This window comes from Columba livia, chromosome Z, assembly GCF_036013475.1.
Source record: "Columba livia isolate bColLiv1 breed racing homer chromosome Z, bColLiv1.pat.W.v2, whole genome shotgun sequence".
NCBI lineage: Eukaryota > Metazoa > Chordata > Aves > Columbiformes > Columbidae > Columba > Columba livia.
The window spans coordinates 42,175,601-42,193,693 of NC_088642.1; the positions used below are offsets into that span (position 1 = coordinate 42,175,601).

Here is an 18,093-nt window from a genome sequence, read left to right on the forward strand (position 1 = left end):
GATACTGCCTTTTTAAGTATCCTTGTAGCTTAATGTCTCATTTGACTGTCATAAATTATGTTTTCTAATGTGCTGACTTTCTGTTTAACTGGTGGTTTTAAACCATCTTCTGAAGTCTTCTTAAATAATGATGTTGAATAACTCCTCCTCTGTGCCATAGAAATCTACTTATTTCATGCAGTGGCTTCTGTAACTGGAGACATCAGACACTGACTTCCAAAGTTTTAAGATGTGGCTGTTTTTCAGTTGATTTGAAATAAATATATAAAACACAATTTAGAAAGGTAGTTTCCTAGCATAGATTCTCACCTGTCTTGTGTATGGCAAAACCAAGTTGTGTTTTCATACTTCTGTAATGATTAGTCACTAGATTAATTAAGAAATGTCAAATACAATAAAATAAGTTTGATTTGTGTTACCAACTGCACTGGGTAACATCAGCAGGGACATCTTCAATGAAACAAGTTGCTCAGAGCCCCATCCAGGCTAGCCATAAATGCTTCCAGGGATGGGCTATCTACCACCTTTCTGGGCAAGCTGTTCAAGTGTTTCACCACCCTCACTGTAAAAAAAAAAAAAAAAAAAAATTAACACTCGTATCTAGCCTGAAAATGCAGCCCAAGCTTGGCCTTCTGGGCTGCAAGCACGCATTGTTGGCTCATGTGCAGTCTTTCATCCACCAGTACCCCCAAGCCCCTCTTCACAAAGCTGCTATCAATCCTTTCATCCCCCAGCCTGTATTGATACCAGGGGTTGCCTTGACCCAGGTGCAGGACTTTGCACCTTTCTTTGTTGAACCTCATGAGGTTTCCATGGGCCCACACCTTGAGCTTGTCCAGGCTCCTCTGGGTGGCATCCTGTACCTCAGGTGTGTCAACTGCACCAATCAGCTTGTTGTCATCCCCAAACTTGCTTGCACTCAATCCTCTTGTCTATGTCATTGATAAAGATATGAAATACTGATACTGAATCCAGTACAGACCCCTGGGGGACACTACTTGTCGCAGGTGTCCATCTGGCCATTGATCTGCTGAACTCTACTCTTTGGCTTCCTACTTTCTGGCTTCAACCATCCAGCCAATTCCTTATACACTGAACAGTCCACCCATCAAATCCCTGTCTCTCCAGTTTCAAGAGAAGGATGTCATGGAGGACCATGTGAAATTGCTGGTATAGTTCAAATTAGTGTGAGAGTTTGCCTTTTGATAGCTCTTTTGGTTTAGTACTACTTTATTAAACATAGAAAAAGAATATGACAAATTAAATTAATGATGATACAACCTTGAACAGACTGCCCAGGGAGGTTGCAGAGTCTCCTTCTCTGGAGACGTTCAAAACCCTCCTGGATGCCTCTCTGTGTAACCTCATCTAGGTGTTCCTGCTCCAGTGGGGGGATTGGACTAGATGATCTCTCAAGGTCCCTTCCAATCCCTAGCATTCTGTGATTCTGTGAACCTTCTTAGGATATCTCTATGTGAAATTTAGTGAACACATGTCACCATTCAAATTCTGAAATGTATTGCAAACTAAGGTAGATGAAAATTAGTATTTTTGAGCCAGGGACTTCAATGGAAATCAGTGTAATTTTGTGACTTCTGCAGTGTGGGAACCACATGTAATAGGTTCTAGACAAATTTAACCAGCTCTGTTAATTAACTTGAATGCTGTCAACTTATGTAACAGTAGAATTTTTCTTTCCAGTATATCTTGAAAAATAATATATAACTGTATATAAAAGGTAACAGTTAGTTTATTAAGGCGTGCGCTATTTTCTGGTGTTTTCTCTAAAAAAAATGATGTTGCTGCAAAAAAAACGGTTTCATGTTTCATTTATAATTTCTAATTTTTCTTCCTCTTTAAGGGTGGTAATGCCATCCCTTGCTCTCAAGGAAAAATTTCTAGTTCATATTCTAGTTCACATACAACAAACTGCATCTCTGCCAATGAGACTATTTTAGTTTATAATGTGCTCTTTAATTACCTTGAGTTTAAACGAAGTGGGATTTCAGAAGCTGTATTTTTCAGCTCCATTATTGAGGCACAGCTTAAAAATTATGCTTTAACCGTACTAGCACAAGGCAAACACTAAAAACTGTGGTTAAATGTACTATGCCAAATCAGACTTAGTTATGATTAAAATGCTTTTAATTCTCAAATTCGTTTGAGGATTTTCTTTCTCCAAATTTTTTTAATTTCTCCTCATTACTAGACCAAATATGATAACAGATCACTAGACTAGCAGTGTTTCACCTTAAATCCAAGTCCCTTTGTTGATGAAGGAACTTAACACCATCTTTACATTGCTTTATTTCACATACTTTAAAAGTTAGTGATATCATTGTGTGTGCATGCACACGCCTATACATTATATGAGAGCATAAAGCAGTATAAAGATATCTTTAGGGTTAATTCTTGTTAATCACTTATTCCTGAATGACTTTTACCTGATCACTGCAGCTGTGTTAATTTATGATATGTCTTTTCTGCAGACACCAAAGATGCTAACGAGAAAGATTAAACTTTGGGACATTAATGCCCATATAACCTGTCGTCTGTGCAATGGATACCTGATTGATGCTACTACTGTAACAGAATGCTTACATACTTGTAAGTAGAAGTATAATTAAGATAAATTGTTGTGGGGTTTTGTTTGTTTGTTTTAATTTGATGTGCAACATGTTTTAATGGTTTTTACTTGAAATTTAAAACCTGTGCATCAGCTCAAATAGTGCGTGCTTTACTAGACACTGCTTTTTTTAACAGATGATCTGCTTTTTCAACAAAGCAAATGAAGAGAACATTAAAGCTGTACTGCATATACTTGAAGCCATATACAATTAGTGGTAGTGTATGCTTTCAAGAATGCAGTCCATCTTCTTGCTGAAGAAATGTGGAATGCCTAGTTCTCTCTTTGGTTGACATAGCATTTGTTCTCCAGCTGGAACCTTTCAAATGCCTCTTGCTTTCCTGTTCCTCTGCAGAAAGCAGCCATAGTTTATTGATAGAGAATATATATATTGTATTGTACCCTAGAAATAAACTTTTGCTCCAAAATATAGTGATGAGGGAGTTGGTTGTTGTTCAGTTACTTTGTCAATTTCTAGTTTCACATCAGTGAAATGTACCCTAGTATCTTGCGAAACCTTATGCTTTAAGAAAACGGAAGGTTTAAGTGCGTCTTTGTTGTTGATGTTGTGGGATATAGAAGTGCTAGGCTTTGCAATATTCTGATGGAAACCTGGCATATTAGCACAGTTCCAACTACAGATCTAGAAAAGTTCTTTCTGAGGAGAAGCAACCTTGTAGTCCAAAGTGGTAACTCCAAAACTCTTTGTCATGAATCTTTCCTGATCCTCAGTTTCCTTTGCCAAGGTAGGAATCAGCTGGGGAATTAATCATTAGGCCAAACATCATTGATATTAAATATCCAGACCTTAGTGACATTAAATATCATCTGTAGTAGCCACATTAATGACTTTACACATTACATTAGAGGGTTTTACAAAATGTACATTTTCTAGCTGTGTCTTCAGAATCCCTGCCATTTACTGATGTGTCATTGTCAGCCAGGAGCTTCCATTTGTCCAGTTTTGCCTGTCCGGAGAATATAATTTGTTTTGTTTACATGTGCCTGCATTAATCTATTAAATTGTATTTGTCATGCAACTTCAAACATCTCATGTTTTAAAATGCTTCTTTTATAAAGCTACTATGTTGTTTCAATAGCTTAATGGCCCATAGTCCTAAACTTTAATTGGTGACAGTGGTTTCATCTCCACAAAATGAAAGTTTCAGCAGACTAATTCTTCACCTAAAATTTCTTGCAAAGGGGAAATACAATGCTCGTGATTTGTCAGAGATTGTTTTCCATCGTATTTCATTTAGAAGTTCTGCTCATCAGCTTTAATGAGTTTTTCGTTGCCCAAAATTCTTTACTGCTGCTTTTAACAAGATTTTGTACAAACCAAGTATTATTATATAATAAGTTAACATGTCTGACGTGGAGTTAGACAGTCATTTTTTGTTGTTCTTCAAAAAACAACCAACCAACCCAAAAGCCCACAACAAAACAAACAAAAAAGCAACCAAACAAACCCACAAAACCTACTGAACTCACATGACATCATCTACACCATTTCTTATATTTGCTTATGGTGGAAAAGTTTAGATTAATCTCCAGTGATACAGTGCTTGCTTCAAAACCCAGGGAATCCTCCTTGCTAGCTTTTTTTTTTTTTTTTTTTCCTTGTGGTTTGCCCTGTCCTTGTTTTGGCAGCTTGTATTTTCAGAATACTCCCTGAGTCTGTATCCTGTAGAATTAGAGTTTTCTGAGAAGAGGGACAGAGGCCTCTCTTTATTAAGATCTTTATACACATTGGCATCTTTTGTGTTGTATATGTTAATACTAATAATCTATGTTCCTGGTAAAGCATAATTGTAAAAATTATCCTGAAAGTTCCCTGTCAGTTGAGATAGTGAATTCTGTGCTGAATTACACTACCTTGAAATTTTATTTCTGTTTCAACTCGGAACATCACAATTTTCTTATTTTAAATTTTTCTCCAATTTCCTGTCCTTCAGACATACAGAGACTCTCCACTTCAGTAGTAAAGGTAGTTCTTTGGTCCTTTAGTGAGAGTCATATGGAGGACCAGGGCCAGTCCTTTGAAGGGACAGGGCCTACTTCTTTTGTAAAACAGAATTCAGGGGAAAACAAGCTTCTTGATCCCTTTACTACTTATTTCTCTGCTATATCTTTAGTTTCTTGATGGCAAGCAGTCCTATAAGCCAGTAGTCAAAAGCTTCATTAGTAGTAACTCTTTGTTAAATCTTTCCTAGCTTACACCTGTTTGTTGATTAGAATTCCAGCGTAGAAGATGTATCCAGGTCTTGTTAAACTTTTACATTTCTAATTTGAGTTTCATTGGTGTTTACATATGAAAGCTGTCCTTGTACATTATGAAAGGGAAAGCCTCATATGTTATGAAAGCTATTGTTTTGTGGATTCATAAGGGTAATGGAAGACCAACTGTATTTCTTGAACTGGACAGAGAAATTTAAAAAGTTAAGAGGAATATAACTGTTCGGGGGAATAACGGTAAGGATTAACCTTGCCTTTTTCTAATGACAGTTCCCTGATACGTTTAAATGTACTGTAAAAGTAACCAGAAAATATACAGCTCAGTTCAGGCCTACAAACAGTACCAAAATATCTGGGTAAATGGAAATCGGAGACTTTGAAAATCCCAGGTGCAGGAAAAAGTCTAGAAATACTATTGTTTCAGACCTTAGAATGGTTCCCATATTGGCTGTACTATACTCCTACGACTTCCAGTTTGACAAGAGTTTGTGAATCCCAGCTTGACCCTGTGAAAAAAAATGACAATCTAGAACACTGCAGCACCATCCATAAACTGTCTATTTGCATTTGTTTTGATGCTATGCTTAGACTAGTAAACCTGCTGGAACCTGAGCCAACTTGTGACGAGTTCAGTTTAGGAGGAGTTCATGTATAGCTAGTCCAAACTGGAAGATGTAGTGAAATCAGAGTCTGTTTTAGAAGGTATCATAGAATAGTTTGGGTTCAAAGGGACCTACAAAGGTCACCTAGACCAACTGCACTACAAGGAAGCAGGGACATCTTCAACTAATCAGGTTGCTCGGAGTCCCATCCAGGCTGGCCATAAATGCTTTCAGGAATGGGGTATCTACCATCTCTCTGGGCAACCTGTTCCAGTGTTTCACCACCCTCATTGTAAGAAAAAAAAAAAAAAAAAAATTACTCATATCTTCCCTCCTTTGGTTTAAAACCATTACCCCATGTTGTGTCCCTGTAGACTGTACTAAAAAGTCTGTGTCCCCATTTTATAAGCCCATTTTTATGTAACGAAAGGATGCAATAAGGTCTACCTGCAACCTACTCTTTGCCAGGCTGAACAACCCCAACTCTCCCAGCCTGCCCTCATAGGAGAGGCATTCCATCACTCTGATCTTTTTTAATGACCCTCCTCTGAACCCTCTCCAACAGGTCTTTCCCGTACTGAGGGCTTCAGAGGTGGACAGAGTACTGCAGGTGAGGCCTCACCAGAGCAGAGCAGAGGGGCAGAATCACCTCCGTTGACCTGCTGGCCATACTTATTTTGATGCAGCCCAAGATATGTTTTGTCTTCTGGGTTGCAAGCACACATTGTTGGCTCTTTTGTCCACCAGTGCCCTCGTGTCCTTCTCTGTGGGACTGCTCTAAATCCCTTCATCCCCCAGCCTATATTCATACTGGGCGTTGCCATGACCCAGGTGCAGGACTTTGCACTTTTTTATGTTGAACCTCGTGAGGTTTCCATGGGCCCACACCTCGAGCTTGTCCAGGTCCCTTCGGCAATACCACTTCTTTCAAGCGTATCCACTACACTACTCATCTTGGTGTCACCTGCAGACTTGCTTAGAGTGCACTCAATCCTGCTGTGTCACTGATTGTGATATCAAATATTACTGGTCCTAATACAGACACTCGAGGGACACCACTCATTCCTAGTGTCCACTTGGACACTGAGCCATTGACTGTAACTGTTTGGATGCAGCCATCCAGCCAGTTCCTCATCCATCTTACAATCCATCCATCAAACTCATCTCTCTCCAATTTATTTGGAATATACTTCTGTGAACATGTTTAGAGAGATCTGTTAGGTTACATGGTAAAGATAAATGCATACCCACAAAGGAGCACAAAGATGCAATGGCAGGGGAGATGGGATAACTGATCATTTCTGTGGCCCTCCTCTGGGCCATCTCCAACAGGTCCTTATATTTTCTGTACTGAGAGCTCCAGACGTGGACACAGTACTGCAGGTGAGGCCTGAGCAGAGGGGCAGAATCACCTCTCCTGAATTTCTTGCTCCTTTTGATGCAGCCCAAGATGAACTTGGGGTTCTGGGGTGCAAGAACACATTGTTGGCTCATGTCCAATCTTTCATCTGCCAGTACCTCCAAGCCCTTCTCCACAAGGCTGCTCTAAATCCCTTCATCCCCCAGCCTGTATTGATACTGGAGGTTGCTTTGACCCAGGTGCAGGACTTTGCATTTTTCCTTCTTGAACCTCATGAGGTTTGCATGGGCCCACATCTTGAGCTTGTCCAGGTCGCTCCGTGTGGCATCCTGTCCATCAGGTGCATCAACTGCACCAATCACCTTGTTGTCTCCCACAAATTTGCTGAGGATGCACTAAATCCCCCTGTTTATGTCATCGATGAAGATATGAAATGGTACTGATTCCAGTACAGACCCCTGGGGGACACTACTTGTCACAGGTGTCCATCTGACCATTGCTCTGCTGAGCTCTGCTCTCTGGATTCCTACTCTCTCGTCCAGTCAATTCCTTATACACTGAACAGTCCACCCAACAAATCCCTATCTCTCCAGTTTTGAGAGAAGGATGTTCTGGGGCACCATGTCAAAGGCCTTACAGAAGACCAGAGAGATGACATCTGTAGCTCTTCCCTTGTCACTGATGTAGTCATTCCATCATAGAAGGCCATTTGGTTGCTCAGGCAGGACTTGCCCTTGGTGAAGCCATGCTGGCTGTGACAAATCACCTCCCTGTCCTCGATGTGGCTTACCATAGCTTCTAGAAGTACCTGTTCCATGATCTTCCAGGCACAGAGGTGAGGCTGGCAGGCTGATTGTTCCAGGGAACCTCCCTTTCTACCCTTTTTAATAACAGTCGCTATGTTTCCCCTTTTCTGCTTCCCAGGGACTTCTCCTGACTGCCATGACTTTTCAAATATCATGGACAGTGGCTTTACAAGTACCTCAGACAATTCCCTTAGGACTTGTGTCTCATCAGCTCCCATAGACGTATGTATGTTCAGGTTCCTCAGGTGGTCACAAACCTGATCTTCTCTTTGCTCTCCTAATCTCTGCATTGAGGTCCAGCCACTTGAGAGGTGTGGAAAGAGGGCTTGACAGCGAAGACTGGGGCAAAGAAGTTGCTGAGTATCTCAGCCTTCTCCTCATCCATTGTTACCAGTTTGCCAGTCTTGCTCTTTGAGGGGGTATGTTCTCTTTGACCTGCCTTTTCTGGCTGACATACCTAAAGAAGCTGTTCTTGTTATTCTTTGTGTCCCTTGCCATGTTCAGCTCCAGCTGCACCTTGGCCTTCCTGACGCCATCCCTTTGCAACTAGACAGGGTCCCTGTAGTTACTCTTCCCAGGATACCTGTCTTTGCTTCCACTGTCAAGTTCTGCTTTCCTTGACTTGGTAAGATGAGGCTTTGGCTTAACTTTTGTAAATGAATCTACTGCTCTGGCATTCCGCTGGAGCAGACTGCTGTGCAACATCTGTGCTTAGTGTGCAAAGCTATGAAGTTTGGTCCAACCATAACCTCTACAAGCAAGAGTACTGTCATCTTAAGTATGTAAATACAATGCAGAATGAAAACTTATTATGCTTATTTGCTGCTGCTTACTTTTGGGGGTATTAATGTGTGTTTGTTTAATTGTACTATCGTCTTGTCTCAGAGGTAGATGGCACTGTAGTTACAGAATTTTTCATTTTATGTGATAAGAATGATCGTGCTAATATCAGGACTACATGAACTTCTGCTTTTTAAGAAAAAGCTATTTTCCCACCTTCTCTCTCTTCTTTTTTTTTTTTTTTTTTTCCCTACATTTTTGAGTTGTAGCTTCAAGTGAGTAAGGATATCATGGAGTAGTGTATATTATGAGTATTTCTTTCTGGGAGTGGGGGGGAATTGTAAATAGTATACTTTGAATGAAATATGGGTAATTGTGTGTATGCATGTGGAAAGAGCTCCAAATGCACGTAGCTTTATAATGAGTGACTGCTTTAGCAAATTTTACGAGGACATTTTACAAATACTGAAGGTCTGTGTTCATGTAAATTTTTTACTGGTGGAAGTTTACCTGTAGTGTACTCTCTGAAAGTTAGAGTTAAAATAGCACCTGGATATCCACTTTTTGAAAGTTTTCTGTTCTTTTAAAAAGTATCCAATTTTGGAATATTCTTGTTTTTGTGTTGGGTTCACTGCTACCATGCACTTTAATTCTGTGTGTGGCCATGGTTAAAGAAAATAGGCTTAGTATCTTAATGGCACACAGTTCCTGTAATATCATCTGTGCAAGCTGAATGGTACAAGCAACATGGAGCTGATCTGCTAGAAATTGCTGTTCTAGTAAATTCTGGAGTGAGACTGTGTGTTGTGTGCTATATTATGAAGTCTTGGCTAGGTACAGATGCCTTAATTCTAGTGCATCACTTCCCTCTATCAAGAACATTAATGAAATATGCTAGAAACTGTATTCTGCATGATCAGACATCATGTTTACATGAGGTAAAGATGAACTTTGTGTAAATTTCAGTAAGGCACCTTTCTGTGACTGTATAAAAACTTCATTTTTCTTTCATTATGCTTCTTTTGTTTCTTTTTAATTATCAATGTCCGTGTTACCAGTCTGTAGAAGCTGCCTAGTGAAATATTTGGAGGAAAACAACACCTGTCCAACCTGTAGAATTGTTATACATCAGAGCCACCCACTACAGTATATTGGGTAAGTATGACAGTAAAAGTGCAACTAGCTTCACCCTCGACTGTTTCAGCCTCTTTTAATACAGCACAGCTTTTCCCTAAATTTTCTTACTTTTTTTTCAGCATGTTAAACATTTAAAAGGAAGGTTGAAGGTGATTGAGGAGATATGGGATCAAACTTTGCTATGAATTTGCAACTCCTTGACATCTGTTAGCTTCTTGCACACTTAAAAGCAAGCAAAGCATGCACTTTACTGTTTAATTTGTGTGAATTTAGTCATTCCTCATTTCATATGCTTGGGTCGTAAAAGTCAAATAAATGAAACATTTGTAGAAATTGTACTTCTACAAAATCCTCAAAATAATTAGTCATAGTTTAATGGTGCTTTTCAGTGTCTGACAGAGTAATGAGAGAAATAATTGTCAGCTTTATTGTTCAGTTAATCTTTCAAAGGCCTGTTTGGTTCATAGGGACAGGAAACAATATGGCAGCAAAAATATTAGACCAGTGCCTTTGATCTCTAGAATGGAATAATATTGTCCTTTGTTCTGTTTTGATCTCCACACAGAATGCTCTCACTTTCTGACCTAACATGCATGTGGTATTGTTCATTGGTTTCTTTTTTCTTTTTTTTTTCTTTTTTTTTTTTTTTTTTTAATAGTAACGGTTTTTTGTTTGCTTGTTTTTTTCACAGGAGACATTCATTTTTTTCAGTGCTTTCCTTTCGTTTTACTGAACTGTAGTAACTTTTGCAGATGAAAATCCATTGTGACAGTGTGTTTGCCCTGGCAAAGTGCAAGTGCAAAAGTGTTTCGCCTACCTTTATGAAGAGTTTGCTTTCATTTGTGGCAGTTTTCAAATGCATTTCTCAGTTCTAGAACAACTTCTGAAGCAATGCTTATAGAAAATGAGTCTGATTTCACTTTACAGAAAACTGCAGATGTTCCATACATACTTACATTGCTCAAGCTGATCCTGATTCAGGAGCCTGAAACCAATTATGCCATCTCTGCATTTGAAGAATAATAATATAGACTGATAAAGCATTGTATATACAATTATAATACCCTATATGAGTGTACGCTTTGAAGGGACAAGTAGATGCCAATAGGCAAGCATGAATAAATAACACTTAAGACAGTATGTTTGTCTTCTGCAAAAGGAATACACCAGTGCCTTAGTTCAAAAGCTTATTTTCTGTGCTAAAAGGGGCCAGGAAACAGCATTAAATTGAGAACTGAGCTAGAAAGGAATTTGCTACTTGGTGTTGGTTATTGAATACACTTCAAAGGAAGTATTTTGCCCAAGCTGGTTATAAAATACTGCCCTTTCGAGACTGAAACAGCCTTTGCCCAGTCTACTTTTGGATATACATATACTTCTAATGAAGAATTGACAGTCAAGAATTTTACAATATGTCTTAGAATGTATATGTGCAGTGCTATTAATCTCCCTTTACCTGGGAAATAGGTAAACCAATTGTGTCTCCTATTTCACATTTCTGAATGCTGTTAAATTCTTACCTCTGATCTAATAGTGGTGGTTGATTTACTGCTCATGTTGAAATATTTTTTGGAGATGTTTCTACACTCCATATGTGATGCTTGAAAATCCCGGCCTGTGCAAATGGCATTGCTAATGGTTCAAAAGACATGAATTTAGAATTAATGATATTTTGATTCTTCTTTTAGTACCACTTTAAAGACTGTGGTGGTTGATGGTAAATCTCTTGATTTGTCACCATTTCTGTGCTTGTTCACTCATCTCCACTGTTGTGAAGTGCTCATGTCAGGTGATAAGGGGCCTGAGATTACTCTTGTAAGCCTCTTCTCATGTTTAAGTCAGATTCAGGATTTGGTATTGCAAGCTGTGTTGGGGTAATGACCTAGTTGCAGCCAAGACAGACATTTGAAATATTTCTAATTTTATTTATCAATTGGATTTTTTTTTTTATTTAGGTTTTTTTTTTCTTTCAGAGAGTGACTTATTTTAGACTAAAACAGAATTTTGTCTAGATGAGCTGGAAATTAAAGTTTAGAATCTTAACTGGTTCTGCTGCTGCAGTTCCAGTGGGATTAAAGTCTTCTGAGCTACACAATGTTGTTCACAGTTAAAACGTTGGCTTTTAAGAGTAAAGTAAAATTTTTGTTCTTGTGGTCTTTTTCTGTGAGCTGTTTTCTTGCTTTTTTGGAAGACCTAGTAATGATAACTAAGTAATCTGCAAATGTGAGAGATGAGTCTCTAGGGGTAATAAATGGACTACACTTGATACTTTTGTAATAAAAATGAGTTTACCCCAAAGCTGTCAAAGAATTTTGAGATTATTTATGACATAACTTCCCTTGATGCAGGATGCAATGTTCCATGGGGCATCACCCTCCAGATGTTTGAGACTATTCTTTCCCAAACTTTGATTAGGTTTCTGTCTTAGACTGTGCTTTTCCATAATTTGTTTCGTTTTACTGTCCTGTCTTGTTTGATATAAATAATAATTTGAGAATTGAAATTCTTCTTAAGTGAATTTAAAGATTTTACATTAGTTTAGTACTGGAACTTTTTTAAGAGAAATGTTTTGAATCAAGATGGTTGACTTGAACTTTTGATATTTGTTTATTTATTTATTTCCCTTACTAGTCATGACAGAACAATGCAAGATATTGTTTACAAACTTGTGCCAGGCCTTCAAGAAGGTATGTTGTGGTATGACCTTTTTTAGAGGTCATTTTGCACATATTTCTTTTGCAACTTGAAAATGTAGTTTCAGGCCATGAAAATGCAGTAATGGGGAGAACTGAGGAAAAATACAATGGAAAATATATTCCTTCATTTGTGTCATTTTTAGTTTAATTTCATAGCTGTAGTAGCTGAAAGTGTGAGTGAGGGTTGTAGGAGGAAAGATGAGGTATTTCTTCAAAAATTAGTATTACGTAAAGTGGAATAGAAGTTCGGCTTTTGAATGCTGGCACAATGTAACTCTCATTTGTTCTTGTTAAACTGTGTACTTAAACCAGCTTTCTAGAATTCTCAGAAGTAGAATGTAATACAGAACAGCTTTTAGTTTCAGTGAAGTTTCTGCTACTGTGTGAGTCCGTCCTTAGCATGTGACTTTAAATTTGTGTTTTAATAATAATCTTTGAGACTGGATCTGTTCAACTAAAGTAGTACCTTAGAGTAGCTGCTCAGTAATTTTCTGTCTTAATGTATGTTACAACTTTCATTTAAATAGAGTATTTTAATCCATTTAAGCTGAAAACCCGGAACATTCTCAAGCATTACCAAGATTAAATAGATTATTTTAAAATTATTTCTAGCAGATTGAATAACAGAACTATAAGAATTCAAAACTAGTTATTTGACTGAAATATGGGGGGGGGGGGAAGAGATTCAAAATAATGTATAGTATTTTAAATACTGTCTCATTCTAATACGAATGCTATAATAGTAGGTATACATATGACTTTGCAGTATTCTAACTCTGAAAACGAGGCATGACTTGATGCAATAGCAAAGACATAAGGGTAGCAAATACTGACAAAATGACTATTTGTTGGTAAGCCTGTTTCACTTAAGAGGGAAGGGATTTGGAATAACTTCATAAATATTGCATTAGAACTTTATTACAGTTATTAGTATTTACGATTTTAAACAGCGGAAATGAAAAAGCAAAGAGAGTTTTATCACAAACTGGGCATGGAAGTTCCAGGGGACATCAAAGGGGAGACATGTTCTACAAAACAGCACCTAGATTCCCACAGAAACGGTAAATGGTCCTTTATTTATTCTGTCTTGGATGGGTGAGGGCCAGTAAATTGATGAACAGGCCTGTGGGTGGTATGTGCCTAGTTGGTTTATTACAGTCACTATTGTTTTGTAACACTGCACAGTACAGTAGGTGTAGGATTGTTGCTTTGTCTCTTATTTGTGCATAGACTCTTTTTAGCTGGTCGTTGCATATTACTCTTGGCAAAGGAGATCTCTGCAGTAGTGCCTACATGGGGCCTCTGAAATTCTGGGCTGCTACTAGTTGCACTGAAGGTTTTGCTCTATATGTTATGCCTCTCTTTCATGTGTGGGGCTGTTGGCAGCTGGGGTTGCCTAAGAAGAAGAGTGCAACTTGGGAGTAGCAAAGTTAATTCTATATAGTAGTCCTGAACTGTGCTGTTTTAATCACATTAGCATTACAAGCTGCTGCTGAGTGTTATCCCATATATCTGGTTTCTTATCTAAGGTGAAACTAAAGCAGATGAAAATTCAAACAAAGAAACTTCTGAGGAAAAACAGGAAGAAGATAATGACTACCATCGAAGTGATGAACAGGTGAGCTCATTGGGCATGTTTTAGTTTTATCTTAGCTTTAGTGTGTTGGTAAGCTAAAAGAGAAAAAAAGTAAATGTTTCAAGCTACATTTTCTGTCTTCTGATACAAACAAGGTGCAGTGTTGCTCAATACTTTTGTGCAAGCATGAGTTTCATGTTTGGTTGTTGGCACGAATGGAGCATATGTTAAAGACATCTGCATTAAGATTTAGTAGTTCTGACTTGTTTGTTTATGAGTTTCCAAAATATTTATTTGCATTCAAAACAAATTTATTTGGCCCCCCCTTCTGAAGGAGTATATCCCAGTGTTATAGTGATATATTGAGCTGAATGTGTATCAATAATTATGAATAAAACCTTTTGCACTTCTATTAACTTACTATTTATTTTGTTTTAAACCTCTAATACTAAGACAAGACCATAAAAATAGTATGAAAGCCAGGAAGTTCACCAGTAAGTTTTAGACACTGATCATGTTTGAAAGTGAAATCTTCTTTTGTGACAAATATGCGATTTCTTTTATGTTTTCCTCTTATGTGTGTCCAGAGTAAATTAAATTTGGATTAGTCTTCTTTTCAATTATAATGTAAGGGTACTTTCAAAGTGATTGTACTTAGTACTAGATCCTCTTAGCGCATAAAGTAAATAATTACAAAAAGCGTAGTCTAAGCAATGAACAGCTGCATGAGAAAAGTAAGAATTGAAGCAGAGAAATTAGAGAAGAGGCGTTTTGGGTTGTAATCTTTAGAATTCTAAAATTTGTTAAGTCATTTGTATCCATTCTTTTTAAACTGTAAATTTTATTTATAATTTATAATTTTATAAATAAATTATATTTATATTATGTGTTAAAATTAAGTTTTTAAACTGGATTTAGTAGTTGCATTAGAAGCAAGAAGTTATGCTAGAAGCAATCATTAAAAGTTGGCAATGATATTCTTACAGTTTATCTTACTCTAGCTTTTGACTTAGGGTCCCCTTGAGCTATTGGCAGCCTGTGAATTTGAACTAGGGCATGCTTGTTCCAACATCAAAAATTATTTTGTGAACTTTGTTGTCTAGATCTCTTTTGGTTGCAGTAGTGCTTATCATTAAACTGACAAGATGTTAGACCAAGTTTTAATAGGATTACAGGCATTTCAGTTTAAGAAATACTTGTACTCTACTTTTCCACCTTTTTTAATTAATAAAAACTGTATGTGGATACATAATGAGGACTGCAGAAAATTGTTCCAACCAACCCTGACTGTTTGCTTTTCATGAAGGTAAGCATCTGCTTGGAGTGCAATAGCAGCAAATTGCGGGGATTGAAGCGAAAATGGATTCGCTGCTCAGCACAAGCGACAGTCTTGCATCTAAAGAAGTTCATTGCCAAAAAACTTAACCTTTCTTCTTTTAATGAGGTAATATTGTAATTTTTTAAAATTACTTTGAAGATATGAAAGCCTTACAAAAAAGTGTTGGATTGTTCCTTTGCAAAGGAATGTCTTTTAGTGTGATATTCTCAGAAAATAGAAGCATGTACCGTGTTGTGAATTATATGTTACATAGTCATTTTGTTTTCTTTACTTGGGTCTATCCAGGACTTGCCACTTAGTTTGCACTGCATCTTTTCATGTCCATATATAAATAGTTGAGCTAAAAGGCTTTGTTACGTGCTTCCACATATGTTGAAATAGACTCTGGTAAGGTGCTTTGTTTCACAACTTGTAGTCAAGTATACCACACCCTTTCACATATTTCACATGTAGTGCAGGGAGCACTTTAACACTACTTATGCCCAGCTTAAGAGAAAGCATATTTTGTTTCTTTTTTTTGCTCTCAGTGAAGCTTAACCCAAAGTTGCTACCTACCACAAGCAGAGTGTTATCAGTTATCTACACTTCCCTTCCTTTGTAGGGAATACTTGGAATCATGGGAAGGATTTGTAATGAAAGGTACAGAAAGAAAGGTGGTTGTTTGCACTTCTTAGTTCAGATTTGAAGTTACCCGTGGCAAACATATGAATACAGTGTATGTTTACCACTTTACTGGGTCTTGGTCACAGCCTCTAGACATCTCAGTTGACTCTCAGCTTGACATCTCCCAACCGCATATTATGTCACTGGTTCACTGACTTTCTTTAAGATTTTTATTCAAATGAAATAATCTGCTTTCCAGTCCCATGTGTCAACACACCTTTCTGCTCAAACTTTACAACAGCTAATTTGTGTCTGTGTCACTCTTCCTTCCTAGCTTCTGTATACTTCAACACTCTGTCTTCTGGTTGGAGTATGTCCCCAAACTCTGCTAGTCTTTGTGAAACAAAACTGTATCTCAGCCCACTGGAAGTGTTTGACTCCTTCTACCATCACTGTTCAAAAGAGGGTTTTTTGAGTGTGTTTGTGTGTTTAAGCCCTTCATTCCACCGTGCCAGTCTGTGACTTAACAACCTGCTTGTCTTTTACTGAAGGAACAAACTTTCAGGAGTACTGTTTATTCCTTTGCTATCCCTTCCTTGGCTTTTACTGAAGGAACAAACTTTCAGGAGTACTGTTTATTCCTTTGCTATCCCTTCCAATCTTCTTAAAGAGTACATAAATTGTGTTGTAATCAGTGTACCAGTACCAAGGAAGTGGTGCATAGCAGAAGGATTTAAGCTTGTGGGCACTTAGCTGATTGCTATAGATTACTGCAGGTTTGAGTTATTGCCGGTTAGATAAAGCATGTAAGTAGTCTGCATGTACATTCAGACCTTTCTGGATTGTGTGATAAGTCATCTTTAATATAAGCCACCATGGTAGAACTTACTGTTTCATGCATGTTCCCTGTTTTAGTTCATGTTCAGCTATTGTAGATCAGCTTTTAGTAGTCATATGATCCTCATGTATTTATGGTTAAACCTCACTGTTTCTAATATCTAGATCTTTAACTACTGAGACAGAAAAATAAAACTAGCTGTTGAATATCTGAAAAAAAAAAATAATCCATAAATACAGTATTTAAGGGAGGTGGCAGACAGGGTTTTTTTGAAAAAAAGTATCCTCGTACCAGCCACTTAGCTGATCATTAGGTAAAAAAAATTCATAGTATATTAAATAACAGCCATCTTTGAGATTTGTGAATTCTGTCCCCTTCATTATTTTATTGGGCATTTTTAAAAACATCTAAAGCATTCAGGAAAGTGCATTAGTACAGCTTGGGAAGCTAAATCAAACATTTAAGTCCAATTCATGCCATATTTCCTAGGTAGGCACAGGCATGGTCTTTCAGCACTTCATGTTGAGAAAATAGATTCGCTTTTATTTCCTGGCACTTTTTTTGTGTGCAGAGCAACTACAACATGAATGGTTCCAGTGTCTTCAGAGGAAAACAATCTTGTAAAACATTTGTAATATTATCTGAAATATGTTTCATGTACTGTGTCCCAATGATTTAACTGTTGCCTTTGTTTTGTCAGCTGGACATATTATGCAATGAAGAGATTCTCGGCAAGGACCACACGCTCAAGTTTGTAGTCGTTACTAGATGGAGATTTAAGGTATGATACAGTGGTTCCACGTAAACCATGAAGTGGCCAAATAAAATGTTTATAAATAGGCATAATTTGGAACTATACTGCAGTAACTGCAAACTCAATAGAAAGACACTCTAATAAATATCTAATACAACATCCCTGAATGCCAAGTATTAATTTGTTTCCAAGAAAATGAGAAGTGAACACTGCATTGATTGTCAAGTTGTTTTCAAGTCTGGCAAAGGAAGTGGAAGACAGAAGAAATTATCTCCCTTACAAGGAAAGGCTGAGGGAGGTGGGTCTCTTTAGCCTGCAGAAGAGAAAACTGAGGGGTGACCTCATTAATGTTTATAAATATGTAAAGGGTGAGTGTCACGAGGATGGAGCCAGGCTTTTCTCAGTGGCAAACAATGATAAGACAAGGGGCAATGGGTACAAACTGGAACACAGGAGGTTCCAATTAAATATGAGAAGAAACTTCTTCACAGTGAGGGTGACAGAACACTGGAACAGGCTGCCCAGGGAGGTTGTGGAGTCTCCTTCTCTGGAGACATTCAAAACCTTCCTGGACACATTCCTGTGTAACCTCACCTAGGTGTTCCTGTTCTGGCAGGGGGATTGGACTAGATGATCTTTCGAAGTCCCTTCCAATCCCTAACATTCTGTGATTATTTTTAGCTACTTCAAGTAAAACTGCCTTTAATTGACATAGGTAAGGAAATAGATTGTGATGCAGAA

General features: G+C 37.8%; 1 protein-coding gene across 40 annotated transcripts in view; it reads left to right on the forward strand.

The window, feature by feature from the left end:
• Window positions 1-18,093, forward strand: part of PCGF3 (polycomb group ring finger 3) — a 66,612-nt gene that overhangs the window by 32,595 nt on the left and 15,924 nt on the right. For 30 of the 40 annotated variants that reach the window (XM_065045547.1, XM_021296351.2, XM_065045529.1 and 27 more), the window contains 7 exons: window positions 2,490-2,607; window positions 9,468-9,564; window positions 12,178-12,233; window positions 13,193-13,303; window positions 13,772-13,860; window positions 15,125-15,262; window positions 17,299-17,379. In XM_065045547.1, the coding sequence (XP_064901619.1) occupies window positions 2,499-2,607; window positions 9,468-9,564; window positions 12,178-12,233; window positions 13,193-13,303; window positions 13,772-13,860; window positions 15,125-15,262; window positions 17,299-17,379 (681 nt within the window). In that variant the 5' untranslated portion in view covers window positions 2,490-2,498. Of the gene's footprint in view, window positions 1-2,470; window positions 2,608-9,467; window positions 9,565-12,177; window positions 12,234-13,192; window positions 13,304-13,771; window positions 13,861-15,124; window positions 15,263-17,298; window positions 17,380-18,093 lie in introns of those variants that run through there. The other 10 variants (XM_065045545.1, XM_065045546.1, XM_065045544.1 and 7 more) reach the window with 2 other exon arrangements.